This window comes from Vipera ursinii, assembly GCF_947247035.1.
Source record: "Vipera ursinii genome assembly, chromosome: 3".
Lineage (NCBI taxonomy): Eukaryota > Metazoa > Chordata > Lepidosauria > Squamata > Viperidae > Vipera > Vipera ursinii.
The window spans coordinates 93,508,969-93,534,310 of NC_139516.1; the positions used below are offsets into that span (position 1 = coordinate 93,508,969).

General features: G+C 37.7%; 1 protein-coding gene across 1 annotated transcript in view; it reads left to right on the forward strand.

Moving 5' to 3' along the window:
- The window catches only part of DENND1B (DENN domain containing 1B), a 234,567-nt gene that overhangs the window by 98,117 nt on the left and 111,108 nt on the right, over positions 1–25,342 (forward strand). The window contains exons 6-9 of the mRNA XM_083359778.1: positions 4,703–4,772; positions 7,252–7,332; positions 18,937–18,990; positions 19,512–19,622. Of these exons, the coding sequence (XP_083215904.1) occupies positions 4,703–4,772; positions 7,252–7,332; positions 18,937–18,990; positions 19,512–19,622 (316 nt within the window). The remainder of the gene's footprint in view (positions 1–4,702; positions 4,773–7,251; positions 7,333–18,936; positions 18,991–19,511; positions 19,623–25,342) is intronic.

Genomic DNA, 25,342 nt, shown 5'->3' on the forward strand with positions numbered 1-25,342 from the left:
TAACATTGTCAGGGTTTCCACAAGACGTTTTATTTCATGTCTTTTGGTATTCAGCATAAAAAGGATATATCAAGCTTTGCTTTTTAATATAGGGAGTCCTTAATTTATGGCTGGTCAGCCATTCAAAGCTATAACATATCTCCCCAGAGCTACTTTTGACCCAGTTTCAAAGTTCTGACAGCCGCAGTCTCATGATTGCATTTGCAGAGCAACAATTTGGTTCAGTGTTTAAGGCAGCAGACTAGAAACCAGGAGACTGGTCCCTCCTTAGATATGAAAGCCAACTGGGCAACCTTGGCTGGTCACTCTCAGCCAAACCCACCTCACAGAGTTGTTGTGGGGGAAAACAGGAGGAGGAAGATATGTTGGATATGTTTGCCACCTTGAGTTATTTGTAAAAGTAATAAAGGAGGGATAAATAAATAAAAATGAATAAAATTATAACAATTTTCAGTATCCTGTAGTAACATGACCACAATTCTCAGCATTTTTTTTTACTTCTGATTTCTGGCAAAAAATAAAGATAAAGAAGTCACTGCAGATTTTACTCTGCTAGTTGTTGCCGACTATAGGGGGTAGTGCTCATCTCCGTTTCAAGGCCATTAATGTCTGAAGACATTTCCACAGTCATGCAAGCAAGACATCACAGAGCACTGTTACTTTCCCACCAAAGTGGTACCTATTTATCTACTTACATTTGTAGATTGGCAGGAGCTGGGGTGAGGACGGGAACTCACACCATCGCTTGGAGCTTGAGTCTTGAGCCTCGGCTGCCTGCTTTCCAGCCAAGGAGCCCAGCATCTTAAGCACCGAGCCCCTGTGCTGCCCCCAATAGTTATAATATGGTGCTCAAAATAATTTAACTGGTATAATTAGTACTATTTTGTTCTCTGTTAAACTTATTGCATTCTGAGAAATTCCTATGTCATCATTTAAATGTTCAGCCTAGAATATGATTAATGAAAATTTATTATCGTAAACCCTTAGATTTCTAAATGATTTTTTTAATATGGTAAACTGGTTTATTTGGGAAATCTTTCTACTATAGTTCTTTATCTTAGTCTATATGAAGTTTCCCCACCCCATCCTCCACTTCAGGCAAATCCATCAGAAACAGAATGTTTCAATTTTACACATTTTGTGTCAATTTTCCAGACAGAAAGTAGCCCCCAGATATTTAGCTACAGAAAGGCGGTTTCCTTAGTTTTATTTGAATACTAGAAGTTAAGATTCCTGCTGATAGTTCAGGACTGTTAGTGGTTGCCTGACTGTTTGACAGAAAACATTTCCTTTCCTTTATTTAACCTTTGACTTGTGAATATAAAAGCTTTATCAGAATTGTAGTAGAAGTGCAAGAGAGCTGGAAATCGGCCTTGTGCAACAAAGCTGAAGACTGTCTTTTAATGAAGGCTTGAATGCCTGCCTGTAGCTCACTGGATTAAAAGAGTATGTTAAATATGTTTTTAATTAGTAATGAAATATTTGGTGTTGCTGTTTGTATGACAGGTAAGGACTACATTGGATAGGATCTATTGAATTTAAAAACAATACATGGCCACATCCATGATTGATTTTGCAGATGCTATTTCCAACTTTTGTGTTTTTTATACCAGGCAGCAAATTTGTTGAAACTTTTGCTGACCTGCTGAAATTTCTACATACCAAGTGAGCCAGTTTTGTGAGTTAGCTTTTATGTGATTATTGCTAAAGTAAGTATTTCTCTAGATTCAATACTGTGTTTCCCCCAAAATAAGCCCTAGCTTGATTTTTACATGTGCACCTAATATAAGCCCTACCCCCAATATAAGCTCTAGTTTTGGGGAAGGCGCACTCATAAAAATCAAGCTAGGGCAGGGGTGGGTCCACGTGATTCGTGTTGATTGTGCCGGTGCCACTGCTTGCTGCAGGAGGCCATGTGGCTCATCGTGCCGCTTGTACTAATGCTACCGCTTGCACCAAGTCACATGGCCTCCTGTCACGAGTGGCGGCACCAGCATGATGCGCACATGGCATGTGACTGTAAGTAGCTACAGAACTCAGGCAGCAGCGTGACAGGTGTTAGGATGTGGGAGGCCTGGCTGCGGCAGTCCTAAGGTAAGTAGATAAGTCATCCCCTGAAAATAAGATCTGGTGATCTTGTTTTCAGGGAAACTCACCGTGATGTCCCGTTGCCTGGAAGCGGTCCGGGTCTGGATGGGGAGAAACAGGCTTCGTCTCAATCCTGGCAAGACTGAGTGGCTGTGCATACCGGCATCTCGGGTCAACCAGACTATTCCATCTCTAACGATGGGGGGGTGAGGTGTTACCACCTGTAGATAGGGCTCGCAACTTGGGCGTCCTCCTGGATTCGCAGCTCACTTTTGAAGACCATATAGGAGCCGTGACCAGGGGGGCTTTTGCCCAGGTTCGCCTGGTGCGCCAGTTGCGACCCTACCTGGACCGAGATGCCCTACGCACAGTCACTCATGTGCTCGTGACCTCCCGTTTAGACTACTGCAACGCTCTCTACATGGGGCTGCCCTTGAGGACCACCCGGAGGCTTCAACTGGTGCAGAATGCGGCCACGCGAGTCGTGATGGGGGTTTCCCGATACTCCCATGTAACACCTCTACTCCGCGAGCTGCATTGGCTTCCAGTTGCCCTTCGGGTGAGATTCAAGGTGTTGGTAATGACCTATAAAGCCCTAAATGGCGAGGGTCCGGGATATTTGAGGGAACACCTGCTGCCGGCATCAAGTTCCCTTCGTCCAGTGCGCTCCCACAGGGAGGGTCTCCTCAGGGTGCCGCCGGTTAAAGACTGCTGGCGGGTAACACCCAGGGGTAGGGCCTTCTCAGTGGGTGCGCCTGCCCTGTGGAACCAGCTGCCTGCGGAGCTTAGGACTGCCCCCAACCTCCGTTCATTCCGCCGGGACCTGAAGACCTGGCTCTTCGAGCTCTCTGGCCCAGGCTGAGAATATTTTTAATTTTAATTTTAACTGGGTTTTAATTTTCTCAGGGTTCTATTTAATCTCTTTTAATTTGTTTTAACGTTTGTATTGACTGTTTTTTAAATGCCCTGTAAACCGCCCTGAGTCCTTCGGGAAAGGGCGGTATATAAATCTAAATAAATAAATAAATAAATAAATAAATAAATAAATAAATAAATAAATAAATAAATAAATAAATAAATAAATAAATAAAAAACAAACAAACAAACAAACACGGTAGTATCTAGCTTAAAGTTATTCAACTCCTAATCGTGTTCCCCATCATTATGAGTTATCATATAAGTGCCTCAACCCATCCCATTCTAGAGAATAGTCCAGGCCTTGCAACCAGATTTTCAGAAAGGATTTGTGTGTATGTTTATGTAGCTGAATGGATGGAAGCTCCACAGTAAAAAAAATATTCATGTAGTTGGGGGAAATGAGGGGAGGAAGTATGACCAAATATCTGATTGAGGAGGCTTCCAGAAGCATTGTTGGACATTATGGTAATTTATACGAGGAATATGTAACAGGAAGTATGCATTTGCCCAGTATAACTATGTGTTGCAGGGTTCCTTGTGTGTATATAATTGGTGCGTTTCTTCATAAAACATAATGGCCTAGTGCAGGGGTGTCAAACTGCCAGCCCACGGGCCGGATGCGTCATGTGGAAGCCGTGCCCACCCCATTGCCGGCAATGGCAAAATCGTCCCGATACATTGCATAACATCACGTGATGTCGCGAGTTTGACATGTCTGGCCTAGTGAATGCACGATCATCCTGATTATATATATATGAAGATATTGGCACAAATGTGTGGATGAAAATATAGAAGGTACATTATAATAGTTTTAGCCATTATGTTTTTTTTTATGGTTATGAGTTGCTGTTTTTGAGTCATTTCAACTGTAAAATGGAACTCTGATTTGATATTACAGATTTTTAAGGGATGGCGAATACTGGATATTCTGAATATTCTTTTGAGAATTAAAACAAAACAGGCTTAAAATATGTTCTAGTTTTTAAAAAGAATAGATGTTTCTAAAACAACCATTAATGTGTTCTTGAGAGAGAAGAAACCTCAGGTTTTCATTGAAGTTACAGTCTTAGATTTATTGTCACCGGACATATACAGAAAAATCCACATTGTTCAGAAAGCAGGTCCTATTATAGAACCCTGACTGATGGGGTTAAAAGGGAGAATAAGTGGATTAAATGAGTGCTATTAGCGTCATATTTGACTTGCTTGGAGATATTTATCTTTGATTGTTTGCTAATACTGTTTAATTGTAAAATATTTCATTAAAAAATCCTTTCCGCTAAATATCAGAATATTTGAAAAATGACATAGAAGGAAATTGCTCTGCATTCTTAAACTTTTCTGACTGTTTTAGGAATATGATAGCCTTACATAAGGTCTGCATGTTAATTTTCTCCTGCCAATAGTTTCCGGTGCATTCACTCTGTGTCAATGTCGTGTAAGATAGGTAGATAACAAGAACTGATACTTTCCCACAGAGAGAAGTTCCTTAATCAAAACTTGAATTTTAGACAGAGTATTTTTTAACATTGCTTCTTTCTTTGTGGTTTGAAATATTTACAAAGTTATCGTTTCTTGTGAATTTTCCACTTCTGTATTGTCAAGCTTGCTTAAGGTTTTTCAAAAAGCGCATTACAGTAAAACTATTTTAAAATAATGCTTCCATCTCTTAAAGCTGTTTTGTTTCTCTTTTCAGCTATTTGCCATGGTTTGAGATGTACTACAAACTTTTAAATACACTGGCAGAATATTTAGCTAAAGAACAGGTAATTTTGTTATTAATAAATAGAAATGATGTTGTGAAGAATTGCTAATCATCAAGTATCTTACTGTAGTAGTCCCTCTTTTTTTAAAAAAATCAAGAATTGCATACATTTTAGGCTACTGTTTTATTACTTTTCTTTAAAATAAATAGTTTAATAATTTAAAAGCATTTTAAGTAGAGAAATTGAATGACATTTCTATCCTAGAAATTATACATCAGGATTAAAACCTGGGATATAACTTGAGTGTGGCCATTTTTAATACTTTGTTACAAAATATTAAATAAATTTGCTAAAGAAATGCAAGAAAGTGCCACAATTTATATTGATAAAGATAATGTTATTCAGTGATTGTCATTTGTTTATGCTTAGTTTGACCTACTATAAGACATATTGTGTTATTGAGAAGAAACCAGTTATTTGTGAAACTGTAAAGATAGAAATCAAGACTTCCAAAGTTTGGGTACTCCATTGTTGTTGTTGTTAGCTGCGAAGTCGTGTCCGACTCATCGCGACCCTATGGACAACGTTCCTCCAGGCCTTCCTGTCTTCCACCATCTTCTGGAGTCCCTTTAAGCTCACGCCTACTGCTTCAGTGACTCCATCCAGCCACCTCATTCTCTGTCGTCCCCTTCTTCTATTGCCCTCGATCTTTCCCAGCATTAGGCTCTTCTCCAGTGAGTCCTTCCTTCTCATTAGGTGGCCAAAGTATTTGAGTTTTAGCTTCAGGATCTGGCCTTCTAAAGAGCAGTCAGGATTGATCTCCTCTAGGACTGACCGGTTTGATCGCCTTGCAGTCCAAGGGACTCGCAGGAGTCTTCTCCAGCACCACAGTTCAAAGGCCTCAATTCTTTGGCGCTCAGCCTTTCTTATGGTCCAACTTTCACAGCCATACATTGCAACTGGGAAGACCATAGCCTTGACTATACGCACTTTTGTTGACAGGGGTACTCTCTTCTTAAAAGCCTCCAGTAATGGGTACTCCATTACTGGAGGCTTTTAAGAAGAGACTGGAAGCCATTTGTCTGAAATGGTATAGGTTTCCTACCTGAGGAGGGGGTTGGACTAGAAGACCTCCAAGGTCCCTTCCAACTGTTCTGTGTTCTAGTGATAACATTGCCTCTTCCTCGTTCCCTTTAGTAATCAGATTGATTACTAAAGGGAACGAGGAAGAGGCAATGCTATCTGAACTATAGGTATGGTTGCAGAAATCGTAGAATAACATAATAGGACATACATACATACATGGATAATATGAGTATGGATTTGAATTTATCTCACATTGTGAAAACGTAACACTTTTTTAAAGTTGGGATTTGAGTGTGAGATTCCATGATTTTCCTGTTTCATTCTGACATAGAACACATTTCAATATTGATAGGCAAGATTTAACGTCTATAGAAGTTTTCAATGATTTCCATTCTTCAGTTTCTAGATACGGTATACTTCAATATCACAAATCAAAGTGCTTAAAATAAAAGTAACTGGGTTTCACACTAGTACAAAACTTATGATAATTCTGAACGTTTCATATCCCATAATTTATCAATATCCATAAAGACTGAATTTTCCTAGTTACTCATGTTTGGCCGTATTTGAATTAGCTTATATAAGCACTCTTTCTAAAATGGCTTTGAATATAGAATCAATTCCTGGAAGGGCTACACTTTTAAAAATAATTTAGATAGTTTGGGATAATTTTTGGAAATATGAACCTGCTCTGAATACTACAATCAACGTTAGAAACTCTAATCATAGGGCCATTACCAAATTGTTTTAGATTGGTGAGCATCATTCAGGAATGTATTGATATTTTTGAATTACCTATCAAAAGAGACATGTTGGTCCCTATAGTAATTTGTAGAAAAGCTGTTTTTTAAAGTGAGACTATGGACTTGATATTTAATATCAGGTAATATTTTCATTTCATTTCTGCTTTATCTAGATTACAGTGGTGGGTTGTAAAGCTTTTAAATTAGGCACGTAGAGTGCTCATATTTTATAGTTTTCATTGATTTTGTAGTGCCTTAGAAAGCTTTGTCCTGAAAATAAAGAAATCTGGCATGTGCTATACATATTTTATTTTATTTTGGCTTGATTTTTATACGGCTTGGTTGACCTTTCCACCTGTATTATTATTCTTTTTTTCTAGTGTTCATTTGGTTATTTTTGTTGCAGATTGTACCAATGTTTGTTTCATATTTTTATACATTATTTTATAAAATGTTTTTCTTTGCATGTTCATATAGGAATATGCTTTATTATAAATACAATCATAATCCATAAAGCTTTGATTAACACATAGAAAGACTGCAGTATTTTGCCAATTAATCATGGAGTTTTTCATGAGTCCACTTGAGAATAGAGGGAAAATGAGATGGTTTCTGTTTGCATATTTTTTGCTTTTGATAAACAGTGAATGTAAATGAAGTTTTTATGTCTATTGAATATATTTTTGAAAAGAAAAACTTATTTTGCATAGGAATCTGACTTGAATGATTTATTAGAAACATGGTATAACCATTCTGTGCCAGAGGCAAATACTCCTATCAGCTTAAATTTGGTAAGTATAGCTTTTACTGTAGAAAGTTGAATTGTAATTAAAATATTAAAGATAAGTCCAAGCTCAATCATAAAATAGATCAACTCTGTAAAGAGTGGTGAATTTGGTTTTCCTATAGAATACTTTTTATCGATATGACTTTTTATAGATATTAGTAAATATGTTGATTGTTATTGTGGAGTGTTCCATTGTGCTTATTCTCCCATATAATCTTGGAGGAGTAGCTGCTAATTACTCAGTAAATGGCTCATGTTTGTCCAGTTTTATTTTGAATCCCAAACTCTTAGATATCTCTAAAAGTTCTACAAGTTCTACAAGAGATGCCAATTGTGCAGGAAATAAGACACATTCAATGCAGTTTTGCTAACTAATTCTGATGAAATAGAAATTGTTTACAATCACTCTTATAGTTCTTTTCAAAGGACACTTCTATTCAGAAATTAAAACCAATTTATTTGGTTGAATTGTGGCTATGTACTATAGCATTACCTTTAATTTTGGGATCCAGGGCAAAGGTCCAAATGTTGACATTGGCCATATAAATTATACTAATCTAGTAAGTGTGCCATTATACTTCTTTAACCTATTTTAGTTTTAGGAAATACTCTGATATCAAAAATACATTATTTTTGATTCAAGGAATTGGTGTCTCTTTTAAATGTGCTGTTTCCTTTTTACATTGCCTTTAATTTTAACAAATACCTATGATTTTATTGCCTTTTTATACACAAGCACACTGTCAACGCTGCTAACATCGAATGTTCTTGCTTTGACAAAAGATGAAGAAGCAGCTATTTCATATTTAAAACTTGTGTGTTACTTTTAGAGCTAGAATCAGTTGTTGCTGGAGGGGAAGAGGAAGAATGTCTCTCAAGGTTGTCTTGAAATAAGAGAAGATAAGAATTTGGCAGGTTGTCTAACAGAAGGGAAAACTGACCCTTCAAACTAATTGGAGAATGTGATTAATGACAGCAATGAAAAGGAGGAGAATTGTGTTTAATATATTGTGCTAAGGGGAGGGGAATTCAGATTACAGCTTCCCTAGCAACCATTGCCGATGTTAGTAAAAGGTAGAGGTTCCCCCGTACATGCGTGCTAGTCGTTTCTGACTCTAGGGGCCAGTGCTCATCTCCATTTCAAAGCCGAAGAGCCAGCGCTTGTCCGAGGACGTCTCCATGGTCATGTGGCCGGCATGACTAGACGCCAAAGGCGCACGGAACGCTGTTATAACTATGTTATAGGGCTCTAATAAAAGACTTTTAAGGTAAACAATGCCTCAGAGTCCTTTGAAGAGCTCAATCCATTGGAAACTTGACATACACAACATATGTTACTGGTTATTACTTTTTGCTTAGTGCATTCCATACACTTAAAGATAGGTCAGTGATTATAGTTTGTACACACAGGGGTGTACAAATTCTTTAATAAGGGATTACTATATGCAAAGTTATAGTAGTTATTAAATGATAAAAGTACTTGGGATGCTATCTTTAACTGTAATCAGTCCAGATTAAAGTAATTTGGTCTTCCATAAATATATTTTATTCTTTCTGTCACTTTTTCCAGGACTCTGAATGCAAAGTGAAATCTTTTCTTGGCTAACATATTGACATTGGGAGTTTTTTAATAAACTATTTTGAAATTGAAATTTATTGCAGCCAACCAATGTACTAGATTAATTAGTATGAAATCAGATGTTTGTTTAGAAGCCTTCTACCCAGAAGCGATTCATGATACAAGATTTCATTATTGCAGATAAAACTCATAACTCATTTCCTTTTTTTGAATTCTTTAAAGGAAAAAAAGTGGATAAAATATTTTTAAAAAATTGATTTAACACCGAGATGGACAACCTACAGTGTCAGAACCTCATTTGCAGCTCCCTTGTCTTCATTTTTTCAGCCCCTGAAACTCCTCATCATAATGGTTGAAAATTGGTTTCCTGCTATTTTGAGATAGAAGGCACATAAACCTATATTGAAGATTGCAAATAGGCACATTGATGATACAAACAAAAAAACCTGCCTTTAGAATTCTCATTCTCTTTAAAATTTAATCTTGGTGTCATGTGGTTTTTGTTCCCACTGATTCTCCCCCCCCCCATGATAAATACAAGGGAGAGCAACAATCTGGACATGGTTTATTGCAAATTTAAATTTAACACAGCAGTGAATATAATTATTTATTAATAAAGAAGTGGCTTCCTTTAAGAAGTTTTTTTAAAACACCTTTCCAGAAACATTTTGTAGTTACAAGCCTATTTACAATAAGTACTTACAGTACTTATCAATAATTATAATATGTATCTTAGTTTTTTACCATTTTTTGTTTTAACATTTTCTTGTTTAACAGTCCTATTTTTTCTTCTGCAAAACAAAAATAAAATCGTATATCATTTTGAAAGGAAAAGCATAAAAAGATGAAATAGTCCTGTGTCAAAAAGAAGAGACAAATTCATTTAGAAAGGAACACATTTTAAAAAAGCCCAATAAGCCTTCTTTCAAAAAATGAATTGACTGATCCTATTGGAAAAATAACAAGGTATTTTCCAGTGAGCACATTCTGAAAACTGAACCATATATGTTAATAGTGAGTGCAAAATACTCACTATTTTTAAAAATTGCTTGATAAATGATGTCTATTGATTGCAAGAAATTTATAAATGCCCTCTGACAAATTACTGTGTTGTGACTGGTCGAAAGAAGGCAATCTACTTGAATATATTTTCCAAGAATATATATTAGCCCGTGCCTGCAAAGATGAAGTGAGGAAAGCTAAGGCTCAAAATGAACTAAGGCTTCCAACCAAAGTCAAAAATAACAAAAAATGCTTCTTTCAACATATAAAAAACAAGAAAAAAGTTAAGGAAATGATTTGTCCAATAGTTGGGGAAAGTGGCAAGAAGGTGACAAGCAGTAGGGAGAAAGCAGAACTATTTAACTTGTTTTTTGCATCTGTCTTTACACAAAAGGAAAAAACAGTCCAACCTACCCAAACCAGTGCCATAAAAAACAGAATAGAAACGCAAGTTAAGATAGGCAAAAAAAATGGTAAGTGAACACCTGTCCAGCCTAGACGAGTTCAGATGGATTATTTATTTATTATTTATTTATTTATTTAATTTATAATAATAATAATGATGATGATGATAATAATAATAATAATAATAATAATAATAATAATAATAATAATAATAAGAAGAAGAAGAAGAAGAAGAAGAAGAAAGAAGAAGAAGAAAGAAGAAGAAGAAGTTGGAAGGGACCTTGGAGGTCATCCAGTCCAACCCCCTGCTCAGGCAGGAAACCCTATACCATTTCAGGCAAATGGCTGTCCAGTCTCTTCTTAAAAACCTCCAGTGTTGGAGCATTCACCACTTCTGGAGGCAGGTTGTTCCACTGGTTAGTTGTTCTAACTGTCAGGAAGTTTCTCCTTAGTTCTAGGTTGCTTCTCTCCTTGACTAGTTTCCATCCATTGCTTCTTGTCCTGCTTTCAGGTGCCTTGGAGAATAGCTTGGCTCCCTCTTTCTTTGTCTTCTTTCTAGAGTCTTGACATCTTTTTTACATCGTGGTGACCAAAACTGGATGCAGTATTCCAGGTGTGGCCTTACCAAAGCATTGTAAAGTGGTATTAGTACTTCACGTGATCTTGATTCTATTCCTCTGTTAATGCAGCCTAATTTCTATACCGCCCTTCTCCCGAAGGACTCAGGGCGGTGTATAGGGCAATAAAATGCAATAAAAATAAAATATACAAAAGTTAAAATGAGAAAAGTTAATTAAAATTACAATTAAAATACCCCAAACCCATCAGACCAGGCCGGCTTGTTCAAATAGGTGAGTTTTCAGGTCACGGCGGAAAGAGCAAAGGTCAGGAGCCATCCGGAGCTCAACTGGTAAATGATTCCAAAGGTCTGGCGCGCCCACAGAGAACGCCCTCCTCCTGGGGGCCGCCAGCCGACACTCTCTGACCGGCGGCACCCTGAGGAGGCCCTCTTTGTGGGAGCGCACTGGACGAAGGGAAGTTGACACCGGCAGCAGGTGCTCCCATAAGTAATCCAGACCCATGCCATTTAGGGCTTTATAGGTCATCACCAGCACCTTGAATCTCACCCGGAGGGCAACTGGAAGCCAATGTAGCTCGTGGAGTAGAGGTGTTACATGGGAGTATCGAGAGACCCCCAACACAATCGCGCAGCCGCATTCTGCACCAGCTGAAGCCTCCGAGTGGTCCTCAAGGGCAGCCCCATGTACAGAGCATTGCAGTAGTCTAAACAAGAGGTCACGAGCGCATGAGTGACTGTATGCAAGGTATCCCGGTCCAGATAGGGTCACAACTGGCGCACCAGGCGAACCTGGGCAAAGGCCCCCCTGGTCACAGCTCCTATATGATCTTCCAGGGAGAGCTGTGAATCTAGGAGGAAACCCAAGTTGCGAGCCCTATCTACGGGGGGTAATACCTCACCCCCCATGGTTAAAGATGGATTAACCTGAATTTCCCGAGATCCCGGCACGTACAACCACTCAGTCTTGTTGGGATTGAGCCGAAGCCTGTTCCTCCCCATCCAGACCCGAACCGTCTCCAGGCAACGGGACATCACATTGAGGGCATCACTGGGGTGGTTTGGGGTGGCAGGTCTCAAGGAACTTGCAGACGTGATCTCAGAACCACTGAACTATATTTTTCAAAGATCCTGGAGCACTGGGGAACTACCAGAGGACTGGAAGAGAGCTGATGTAGTTCCCATCTTCAAAAAAGGGAAAAAATAGATCCTGGAAACTACAGACCTATCAGCCTGACCTCAATACCTGGGAAGATTCTGGAAAAGATAATCAAACAACAAATCAACGAACACCTTGATGCAAACAAAGTCATCACTAAAAGTCAACATGGGTTTGTCAAAAACAGATCATGCCAGACAAATCTTATTACATTCTTTGACCAAGTGACAAAATTAGTGGACCAGAGGAATGCTGTAGATATAATTTACTTGGACTTCAGTAAGGCATTTGATAAAGTAGATCACAGCCTACTACTTGATAAGATAGAAAAATGTGGGTTAGATAGCATCACCACCAGCTGGATTCGTAGCTGGCTGACAGGCCGTACTCAGCGTGTGGTCCTCAATGGAACTGTATCTACATGGAAGGAAGTGTGTAGTGGGGTGCCCGAGGGCTCTGTTCAGGGCCCAGTGCTCTTCAGTATCTTCATTAACGATTTGGATGAGGGGATAGATGGGGAACTCATCAAATTTGCAGACGACACCAAGCTGGCAGGAATAGCCAATACTCCAGAAGATAGGCTTAAAATACAGGAGGATCTGGACAGACTCGAACACTGGGTGCTATCTAACAAAATGAAATTCAATGGTGAAAAAAGTAAGGTTCTACATTTAGGCAGGAAAAAATCAAATGCACAGGTATAGTATAAGTGGTACCTTACTCAATAGTAGTAACTGTGAGAGGGATCTCGGAGTCTTAGTAGACAATCACTTCAGTATGAGCCAGCAGTGTGGTGTAGCTGCCAAAAAAGCCAACACAGTGCTAGGCTGCATTAACAGAGGGATAGAATCAAGATCAAGTGAAGTACTAATACCACTTTACAATGCTTTGGTAAGGCCACACCTGGAATACTGCATCCAGTTTTGGTCATCACGATGTAAAAAAGATGTCGAGACTCTAGAAAGGGTACAGAGAAGAGCAACAAAGATGATTAGGGGGCTGGAGGCCAAAACATGTAGGGAACGGTTGCTGGAATTGGGTATGTGTAGTTTAATGAAGAGAAGGGTGAGGGGTGACATGATAGCAGTGTTCCAATATCTCAGGGGCTACCACAAAGAAGAGGGAGTCAAGCTATTCTCCAAAGCACCTGAAAGCAGGACAAGAAGCAACAGATGGAAACTAGTCAAGGAGAGAAGAAACTTAGAACTAAGGAGAAACTTCCTGACAGTTAGAACAACTAACCAGTGGAACAACCTGCCTCCAGAAGTGGTGAATGCTCCAACACTTGAGGTTTTTAAGAAGAGACTGGACAGCCATTTGCCTGAAATGGTATAGGGTTTCCTGCCTGAGCAGGGGGTTGGACTAGATGACCTCCAAGGTCCCTTCCAACCTCCTCCTCCTCCTCCTCCTCCTCCTCCTCCTCCTCCTCCTCCTCCTCCTCCTCCTCCTCCTCCTCCTCTTCTTCTTCTTCTTCTTCTTCTTCTTCTTCTTCTTCTTCTTCTTCTTCTTCTTCTTCTTCTTCTTCTTCTTCTTAGATTTGTGCAAATTGTCTACTTAAAAGGGTCTTAATGTTTAATAAAGTGACAATAGTTTGTTCTTACACCTGTTTTGCTTATTAAAAAAATTCCAGAGAATGTTTTTTCTCTATTTCACTTGTTTGTGTATTTCAGAGGAGGGATCTCAGTAGCCTACAGTTGCAAGAAAAAGTATGTGAACCCTTTGGGATTACGTGGAGTTTTGCATGAATTGGCCATAAAATGCGCTCTAAATGTCATGTAAGTCACAACAATAGAAAAACACAGTCTGCTTAAACTAATACTACACAAACATTAGCTGTTGTCATGTTTTAATTGAACATAAGATAGAAACATTCACAGTGCAGGATGGAAAAAGTATGTGAACCTTTGGACTTAATAACTGGTTGACCCTCCTTTGGCAGCAATAACGTCAACCAAACGTTTCCTGTAGTTGCAGATCAGACCTGCACAACGATCTGGAGTAATTTTGGACCACTCCTCTTTACAAAACTGTTTCAGTGTAGCAATATTCTTGGGATGTCTGGTGTGAATGTCACAGCATTTCAATCGGGTTGAGGTCAGGACTGTGACTGGGCCACTCCAGGAGGCGTATTCTGTTCTGTTGAAGCCATTGTTTTGTTGAATTACTTGTATGCTTTGGGTCATTGTCCTGTTGCATCACCCATCCTCTGTGGAGCTTCAGTTGGCAGACAGATGGTCATACATTTTCTTGCAAAATGTCCTGATAAACTCTGGAATTCATTTTCCCATCAATGACAACAATCCGTCATATTTTTTTTGGACAGCAATGGCTTCCTCCGTGGTGTCCTCCCATGTACTCCATTCTTGTTTAATGTTTTCCTTATTGTAGATGTGTCAACAAAAATGTTAGCATGTGCCAGAGATTTCTGTAGGTCTTTTGCTGACACTCTAGGATTCTTCTTTACCTCATTAAGCATTATGCGCTGTGCTCTTGCAGTCATTTTTACAGGACGACCACGCCTAGGGAGAGTAGCAACAGTGCTAAACTTTCTCCATTTGTAGACAGTCTGTCTTACCATGGACACATGAACATCAAGGCTTTTGGAGATACTTTTGTAACCCTTTCCAGCTTCATGCAAGTCAACAAATCTTGATCGTAGGGCTTCCGAGAGCTCTTTTTTGCTAGGCATGGTTCACATCAGACAGTGCTTCTTGCGACCAGTAAACCCAAAACAGGTGTGTGTTTTTAAAGGGCAGGACGGCTGTCAGCAACACATCCAATATCATCACACTGATTGGAGTCAAGGTTGGCTCACTCCTGGCTCCAATTAGCTCTTGGAGAAGTCATTAGGCTAGTGGTTCACATACTTTTTCCACCCTGCACTGTGAATGTTTACATGTTATGTTCAGTTAAAACATGACAACAGCTAATGTTTGTGTAGTATTATTTTAAGCAGACTGTGTTTTTCTATTGTTGTGACTTACATGACGTTTAGAGCGCATTTTATGGCTAATTCATGCAAAACTCCACGTAATCCCAAAGGGTTCACATACTTTTTCTTGCAATTGTAGAAATCATATATTTAATGAAATTATTTTCATTGAATATATTTACAGATAGCCTTGTTGAAAGTATGTGAAAAAATGTCTTCCCATTACATCTTCATTACATTTCAATGTCATTTGTATGATAATTGTTCAGCAGATTGAATGTTTGGCTTTTCAGTGATTATAAAATCTCTCTAATTTACATCTTGCCAAAAAAAACCCAGGAAAGGTCTTTGCGATCAAAAATAATCCAAAGCTGGGGAGGGGAGGGTCGGGGGGGATGGGGGTTTTTAATGGAAAATTGTATTGTAAAACTTTTCAATAAAAAAAAAAAAAATAATCCAAAGTACAAAAACCCAAGGATACAAGCCAAAATCAGTCAGATTAAACATACAGACAGTCCTTGAGTTATTGCCGATGATTTTATGAGTTTGCCTTTATGACAGCCCTAGAACAGGTGTTTTATGGTATGTAAACAGTCACCAGCTGTTGTAAATGATTGTGTTGCCTCTAGTCATGTGACCACATTTCAGGGGCTTGGCAATCTGTTCACATTTACAACCGGTTGTCAAGTACCCTACAATCATGTGATTACTACTTGCAATCTTCTCTGTCAACTTCCCCAGAAAGACAATGAGGAATTGGCAGGGAAAGTTGCAAGTGGAGGAGATGGAGAATTTGAAGTCTGTTACCTTGGTGTACAGCAAAGCTTTCCTCTCCCCTCTGCAGGGAAGGAAAATTATCATGTGTGGTGGAGGAACGGACCTCAAATCTGGTGAAAACACTAGCAAACATCAGCCTTCTGAGCTTTTCAAGAGCTGATGTTACCATTTTCCTCTGCCAAAATGCTAATAAAAACCAGTGTTCTGAAAAGCACATAAGGATGTAGTGTAGGTCAGGAAAGATGCATGGGGGTGCTCAAGTGGTTGCACAATGCAAGTGCTGAGGCGCTAGGGAAGTTGTGCAGGTGGAGAAGACTTGTCCGGGGAACTTGCAACCTTTCCATCTGGCTTCCTCATTACAAACATTCTCTGCTAGTTTCCCATAAATAAAAACTTGTAGACAATCATGATGGAATTTACAGTTAGTTATTTATTTATTTATTTATTTATTTATTTATTTATTTATTTATTTATTTATTTATTTATTTTATTACATTTATATACCGCCCTTTCCCGAAGGACTCAGGGCGGTTTACAGGGTGATTAAAAAACCAAAATACAAAAGTTAAAAACAAATTTAAAATATATATATATGTGTCCCTGCCTAAATAAAACCCCAGTTAAAATAAGATTACGGTAATCCTCAGCCTGGGCCAGAGAGCTCGAAGAGCCAGGTCTTCAGGCCCCGGCGGAATGAACGGAGGTCGGGGGCAGTCCTCAGCTCCACTGGCAGCTGGTTCCCAAGGGCAGGCGCCCCCACTGAGAAGGCCCTATCCCTGGGTGTTACCCGCCGGCAATCTCTTTACGGTGGCACCCTGAGAAGACCCTGTGGGAGCGCACTGGACGAAGGGAACTTGATGCCGGCAGCAGGTGTTCCCTCGGATATCCCGGACCCAAGCCATTTAGGGCTTTATAGGTCATCCTGTTGGCTTCCCTATTAACTTGTGGGAAGCTGACAGGGAGCTTTGGAAATGACAATCATCTGACCATGGCAGTGTGGAGGCACTATGTCAGCCACAACTTCCCCAAATTCCATTACTGTGGGACTAATGGGTCCCAATGTTCTATAAGTTAGCTGTTTTGAGTTGCCTTGGCTCAAAAAATTGTGTACTATGATGCACTTTTTTAAAAGCAGGCAAACAGACAGTAGAATATAGATTGTGCTGTGCAGTAAAATTGAAAGTAAAGCTGCATGACAATTGGGATTATTTCTATTTTGAAATAAGGTTTCCCATCGCCCAACATTAGAACAAAAGTAGGACATTTGTAATTTGTAACTAATGAAATGAAATTTAGTTCTGTGTTATGCACCTGTGGCATTCAGGACTCTCCATTGATCAAATCTTACTTCAGTCAGCTTTTGTTATCAACCTGTCATGTTGTCTTGTTGTTTAATTTATTTTTAGTTTTTAATTTTAATTTATTGCACAGATGATTTTAATTTTATTTTTATCTTAATTTCTGTACTTATTATATGTTTTGTTGTTAGCCGCCCTGAGTCCTTCGGGAGATAGGGCGGGATATAAATCCCATAAATAAATAAATAAATAAAAGTACAATATCATTCTGTACCTCATGTAATCCAATATCGGCCATTCCATAAATATAAATTATTTCTTGCAAACATAAGGAGAGAGGTAATAGGTCTTTTTCTCATTTATCTCTGTAGTATTCATAAAATATACTTTATTTATGTTGGTGGTGAAATATACCTTAATTATTTTAACCTTCCCCCTTTCTAATTTTGGGTATTTATAGGATTTTCCCCCCCTCTTTTCTAGTTTCATTTGCTTGCTTTCTGCTTTTTTGATTAAAACAAATGTACATTTATTTGAATAAGTTTGGATATTCTTTGAGAAGCCTTGAAAGCTACTTTTAAAAAGCTCACAGTGACAAATAGTTAATGTAGGTAGTTCTTGATTTATGACCATTTGTTTAACTTTGGTTCAAAGTTATGATGGCCTCTGAAAAATAACAACTGGTTCTCAAAGTGATGACAATTATGTTATCCCCCACAGTCACATAATCACAATTCCGGCAGTTGGCAACCAACCTCCCTTTACAGCAGTTGTGATTTGTCATCTTCCCAGCTGGCTTGTAACAACCAAAATCAATTGGGGGAGCTGAATTTGCTTAACAATCATATGAATTGTTTAATGACCATAGCAGAAATGGTTGCAAAATTGAGTCTGGTCATGTGATGCCTTGCTTTACAACCACACTGACTTCTGACAGAAATTCTGGTACCCAATTGTGGTCATAAGTTGAAAACAACCTATATTTTATTTATTTATTTTATTTTAATTCCATTTATATCCCACCCTTCTCCGAAGACTCAGGGCGGCTTACAAGCTTAGCAGTCTTTTATATGTCTTTTATATTAACTATTTTATCACTATAAGATTTTTCAGAGTGAGAAACAGTAGAAAGAAGAATCATTTCCTGGCTACTAATTATATGCCAAATGAGTGTGGACAACTTTTTTTTCAAACTCCTTTGTAAAACCTAACTGTATTTGGTTACCTCTCATTCCTTTCAAACAACTGTGCAGAACACATCTTATTTTAAAAACTGCTCATAAATGTTTCACAATGAGAACCATACATGGTAAGGGTCAGTAACTATAATCCCCAAAACCATACATGGTAAGGGTCAGTAACTATAATCCCCAAAACAAAATTAAGTTTTATAAGGAATATCACATACCCCTTCCTTACTTCCACTCATGTGTCACTCTAGAGGTAAGAAAATAGTAACTGGATATGTTTTTATTGTAGTGCGCATCTCCATTAATTCATTTTCCAATAAAACTAGTTAATGATTAGAATAGTAGTATATGTCAGAGAAACTAAAGGGATATTTTTTTTAAAAAAAATCTCAAGTGATTTCATTTCAAATTTACTGTGCAAAGCTATTTTCTGATTCTCTTTTGCATTGATGCTGCCATAAAACTGTTTAGTATGTATGCAGAATAAACATTACTGCATTATTTCAGCAAAAAATAATTTTTTAATGGCTACGTCAGCATGGGTTGAATTATCTGGTGCTTCTGATTACTAGTAATATGTCCTCTCAAAGCAGATATAAACTTTAGTTGCTTATATAGACAGTATTATTTTATAATGATTTTGTCCTTTTGAATAATAATTTTGTATTTTTATTCTTTTCCTTGACTAGCACTCATACTTTATTACTCCTGATTTAACTGGATTACCAACTGTTCCTGAAAGTGTAAGTTTTGACTATATTTGCAATATTTATTTAATAAATATCTTTAGAAATCTGAATACTTATTGATTAAACTCCCTCCTATTAACATGGCTCTATTCACCTATATGAATTGCATAATTAAATATTAATGTAATAATGTTGGATTTTTTTTGGATAATGTGTTTATATGTATGGGTTGCAATGGGTTTGTGATTATATCTTCATTTAGGCAGCTAATTTAGCTAAAATTAATTTACTTAGGATTTACTATGTATATATAATTGGAGTTTTAAATAGTTATAGATATATGGTAAACTCAAAAGCAGACAATTCAAGAGGCTCCTTTCTGAAAATATAAGATTATTCTTGAACATGTTTTCAAAATATGCAAATTATAATAGATAAATTTTAGTTAAATGCTTATTAAAGAGACAAATTTCTTCAAAAAGATTATTTTCCCTTTTAACTAGGCAGAAATAAATTTATATATCATTCAGTTACCTTTATTAATGTGTTAACAGACTTTATTCTTCATTAACTAGAGAAATCTTACTGAATATTTTGTTGCTGTGGATGTGAATAACATGCTACAACTTTATGCCAGCATGTTGCATGAGAGACGCATCATTATTACCTCCAGCAAGCTAAGCACTGTGAGTACTTCACACATCTCTTTTCAAGTAGACTATATTGAGCATCTCACAAAAAAGGCTTGCATATCTCTCTAGATTTAAATATGTCCCTTATATACTTATGAGACAATATCTACATACTCTTTTTAAAAGAAGTCGTTTTAATCTGACTCTTGAAGCACGAAAGTCTGATTGATATAGGCTTACTCAAATACATTAAGGTGGGTTAATTACTTTTTGTTACCCAGGGATGAGAGTTCTTTAAACCTCTAGAATTAGATTTCTATGCCTTCCAACCTATAAAGAATTCTTAAGGGCTATTATAAGATCTTTATTATTCACTTGTGGCTTATTCCATCGGACCTACTAGACAGGAATCAAAGGGCCATGATAATAGCTGCTATCCTAAATCTAGTAGTGTTTGGGGAAGATGTACTGTAATGACTCTGATTTTGAGCAGCTCTTCAGACTGATAATGACTTACTATTCCAAATAGTCTTTTTTATTACACCAGTTTTATGCCTCTGCCTAAGCTGAAATGGCTTTCTTATGTCATTGCAGATGGAAATGAGATAAAGGGTGTGCTGTGTTTATCCATGCCTAAATTTTTTGATAGTCCTGTTTGTTTCAGCTTTTCCCTCGTGGTTTCCTTTATAACTCTAAATCCATCATTCTGAAGTTGAAAATAATATTGCCTTCATGCCAGTGGGCATCATTTCTATCTCCATAGCGTCTGCTTAATTTAAGCCCATAAATTAATTAATTAAACTCCTTCAAACCCTTTGCTTTACTTAATACTTTAATACCAGACTTTAACCATGCAAGCCTCTATTCTTCCCTTAATATTAAGGTGGATATGTTAACATTTTCAAAACTAATGTTCATATGAAGATAAATCCATTACAAAAACACCATTAATTTTAATTAATTTTAAAATATTTTTGAACTATTTGTTGGCTTTTTATTTGTGGAATACAAATCCTTAGACCTCCCCCCCAAAATATCTATCTATCTATATATATCTATATATATCTATATATCTATATCTATATATCTATATCAATATCTATGTCTATCTATCTATCTATCTATCTATCTATCTATCTATCTATCTATCTATCTATCTATCTATCTATCATCTATCTATCATCTATCTATATGTAGATCTTTGGTCATTCGGGTTTTTCCCCACGTAGAATTGAAGGTATAAGAGCAACGTTTCGACGAAATCTCATCCGTCATCCTCAGGCTGGTGGCTTCAGCTTCGTTCTTCTGGGAGAAGTGTGTGGTAGTGGCTGTTTGTTCCTCTTTTTTAAACTGCCAGAGGGGGTGTGTTCTGTGGGTGGAGGTGTGCTCTGATTGGGTGGGGGGTTAGCTGTGTTCTGATTGGGTGGGAGTGTGTTTTGAATGGGGGCTGTGTTCTGATTGGGTGGGGATGTGTTTTGAGTGGATGGGCTGGTCTCAGCTGCCAGCCTTAGACCTGAACTGGTGAGTTGTGCTGCTTTTGTTCGGCTCCGTGTTTGTGGTGGTGCCATGTTTTTATAGTGGGTGTCAGTTTGCTTATTGTGTGGTTTGGAGGAGTTTAAAGTGGCTGATGTTGCAGCTGTAGTTAGGTTTCTGTTTTGTGGTTGTGTGTCGTTATCGTCGTGGGTTTGGATTTGCTTTTTGAATGAACCCACAACGATAACGACACAAATAAGCTAAGCAAGCTTGTACTTGATCAGTATTGGTATGGACTAGTCTAGGAACTTAAATAAATCTGGAAAATGTAATGGCAAAATGTTTTTCTTGTTCCTCAACATTTTTGTGTTCCTCAAAATACTATATGAATATAATGGTTTCAATTTGAAGGCATCTTAACCTTTTTGTTTCCTTGATCACTGGAGCAGGGTTTAAAAGCTTAAACTAGTAAGATACTGCAAATGTAACCACTGTGTAGTCAACAGTGCAGTCTAACAATTATACTCTTAGCTTACATTAAAATAAGCTAATAGCTTTATACTCTGAAAGTTCGTTCTTATGCCCTGCTAATGCTGTTGTAACTATTTTCAGAGGATGCTCTCATTTTTAGCCTACTGTCAAGGTTGCTTACTTTTTTATTTAACAGTTCCATAAAGACTATTTTCCTCCTTTCCTGACAAAAGTCTTGCTTTACAATCTGTGATATCTCAATGATTCTGGTGATAATTCTATCAGGGCTGGGAGCTGTTCAGTTCCAGTGTGTCCATGTGGGCTAGTGCAGGAGCACCCATTCTCCTCTTATCTATATTGTTGTTGTTTGGGCAGTTCTATTTTTTTGCAGCAGAAGATTCCATTTTTCCCCCATCTGGGCTCAATTTTATATTTGCTGAATCTCCAGTCCCATGAATCTTGTCTGATGGGCAAAGAGCTATTTCTCCCCACATCTTCTGCTTCTACTCCCAGTCCTGGCAGGAGGTTGGGAGGCTTAGCAAAAGTAGCAGAGGGTGCTTGTACAGTAGCTGGCAATTCTCCAGTTCATGGAATTGATCTCCATCCCATCCCAACTCCTTGACAGTGATCCTTACCTTGTTAGCCTTGGAAGGATATCAAGAGATACTTTGGGCAAAAGAAGAATGGACTCTCTTTTCCTGATCTCCAACCCCATGTTTAACCTTAGATCCGATGGGGAGAAAGCCAAATCTTTTCATTCTACTGATAAATTATGGATCAGATTTCAATGCAATTATTCTCAATTTTTAGAAAAGACAAAAGCAGAAAATTTCATTTTGAATATAAAATTGCACACTGAATTCTAAAGCTGTCAGTTATTTTTAATATTTTGTATGGATCTTGGATATTTAAATGAGAGTGTATTATCTCTACCAAGGAATTAATTTTCCCAAGTAAGACCAGGAGGTTTTTTTTTAATGAAGGCTAACTTTCTATAACAGTGTTATCAATTCCCTTCTTTTGTTGAAGCAGTTGTCCTTTATCTTTGGAGGTTAACTTAATATCAAGTGTTTATGACAGTTCATGCAGACTGACTTATGATGTCACTTCCATGTTATCAGCTCAGTTTTGGTTCACTGTCTTAAGGACAGTAGGACCAAGATCAAAACCCATAATTCATGTTCTCTCTCTTCCTTTTTCTGGGGGGCGGAGAAGAAGGGAGCTGGGAATGCAATATTGCTGTACTTTAATCCACATTCTTTACATCTGGGAACCCTGTGCCATTGAATTGTGACAAGAAAGCACTAAGCTTGCTAGCATAAAAATTAAATAGAGGGAATGTCTGAGATCTCTGAGGATTGTGTTGGTGGAATGCAACAGATTTTGCTTTAAAATTATGAGAATTCCACTTCTAATCAGCTTCCTGGTTAACTGTATTTGCATTTCTTACCTTACAATAGAATTTTAACTGAATGAATGCATGTCACGTGCATATTTATTTCCAAAACATTTATTTTATAATGTTTTTATGTTGCCATCTCACATAACAGAAGTACATACCCTGTGCCTGTAGTACTTCTTAAAGCTATGATATTATATATCATAACTTGTGAGTGTGAATTCAGTATATTTTTCCTCTCCTTAAACTAGCGTGAGAAGCTTTTTCAGAAAGGCACTGCTAGAGCATTGATTTTATGCCTGTTGTAGACAGGCCTGAGAAGTTTGGGCCCCAAGTGAACCTGCTGTGGTACTCTACCAGAACATCATGCTGTAGTCTTGTGTATTCAAAGCAAAGGAATAAATCATGATTTTACAACAGTGCATCAGTTGACTTATTGCTGTTTTGTGACCACTGGATGGGAAGGATTGCTGTTTAATGCCATGTCATTGGTTCTCAAGTCAGTCAGGCATGAAGGCTTGTCATATGCCTCTGTAATTGTACCTCTCCAGACTTACTCTAACTAGTCAGCTGGGGCTGTGCATTTTGTCTCTAACACCCAGCTGGCCTGTGCCTGACAGGAGCCTTCTCATCATCCTGTCAGTAATATGTTAAGTAGAGGGTGTCTGTTTCAAGGCCTCTGTTAGAGAAGCAGGTGGAAAGGATGCTATGCTTTAATCGGTGGTCGAAATATTAGCTCCCTTCCCCACCTTTAAACATATATGCGCGCACACACACACACACACACACACACACACACAGAGCATTTCTTTATCTGAAAATGGACCAGTAAATCTGTAAGTACATTCTAACTGCATAATTTTGGATCTTCTCACAAATATATTTTCATCTGAATAAAAGCAGCAGAAGGAAAAAGCTAAAAATAAGAAAGTAAAGTGATTCACTGCAGTTGGGAGACTGTCCTTTCCCTAACCCAATGAATCTATTATGACCTCATGTTCTGTTAGATAACTCTTTAACTACTTGATATCTGCAAATAAGAAACATTTCTTCTTATCAGTTCTTTTTCCTTTGACAGACATGGTATTTCATTTAATGTTGTCAAGGGAATTAAGAACATTTGAAAGAAGCAGAGCAACTGACCAGATGCTAGGGAATGCAAAGCAACCTCCATTTGTTATAATTGCATTAACCTTCAACATGCTCGTCTTCCAGCTGACTCTAAAGAGATTCATGAATATTTGTCAGCTCTAGATATCATAACTTAGTTACTTGTAAAATAATTTCTTGATGCTTTTTATCCCACTGGATATAAGCTTTATTTGTATTGATAACATTTTCATCAAAATGCTGAATCATGCTTTTAAAACTTGATCAAATGCTTAGTAGCAAGACTGGGAGGGTGAGATAAGAAAGAGAAGAAGAAATGTTTGGTCCACAGTCAGCTACCTCTCAAGGAACATCGAGATATAATGCATTTTCAAGATCCAAAATGGTTCCCTCCTCTACTGTTCAATGTGAAGCCAAAAGATTGATCTTCCACTATTGGATTGTGAATTTGACCAGTTCAAGCATTATTGATAATTTGAAAAATATGGTTGACCCTTTTGCCAGTGTGACTTTTTATGAGATATCTGAGTGAGAATAAGCAGATCTAAGAAAAAGAAAATAACTCACTAATTTCTGCACCTCTTGTATCTTCAGTTTCTGTGTCATTTGAAGAAAAAAAGAATTAACATCAAGCCTGACAAAAAGCAAAGGGAGTTATATGCTAGCTTTAAAGTACATGCCTACCCAGACCTCTGGGGAAGCAATGATAAATTGAAGACATCTCCATTGAGAATGGAGCTTCCAGTCATGACAGAACAAGGAACCAGTAAATGAACTGGCTTCATGTCTGGAGAGGACTTGGGATTGCCCACATATCCTCCAGACAGCATCTCCTTGGAAGAAGGCCATAAGTGGTCTTTGGCAAGTTTAGATCTCTAGAAGCCAAAAGATCGCCATCTTTGTCCATACCACTGTCAATACTTTCAAAAGGATGCTAGTTTTGAATACTTCGTTTCTTAATTACTTCTGCAAATTGCTTGTTATTGGGTATTTAGGGGATATTAAGAACCTTCAGAATGGCATGTTTCATTGAACGAGTTTCCTTTAGTCCTTGGTAAGATAAATTTTATGAAAGTTTAAGGATTTAAAAAATTCTTATTTTGGAATACAGCAAAAAGGTGTTTAGAACATTGATTTTGGAAAGTTGTAAATGGACTAGGAGGCCATATGACTTTGAAGTAAGATTTTGAAATTAATTACAATAATCCTTCTTGTGGATTGTTTAGAATTCTATTAAAATATATAAAGATTTTGAAATTAAGAATTAAGACACCTTCCTGTGGTGATGGATATCTGGAAAAATGCATTCAGAAATTACTGT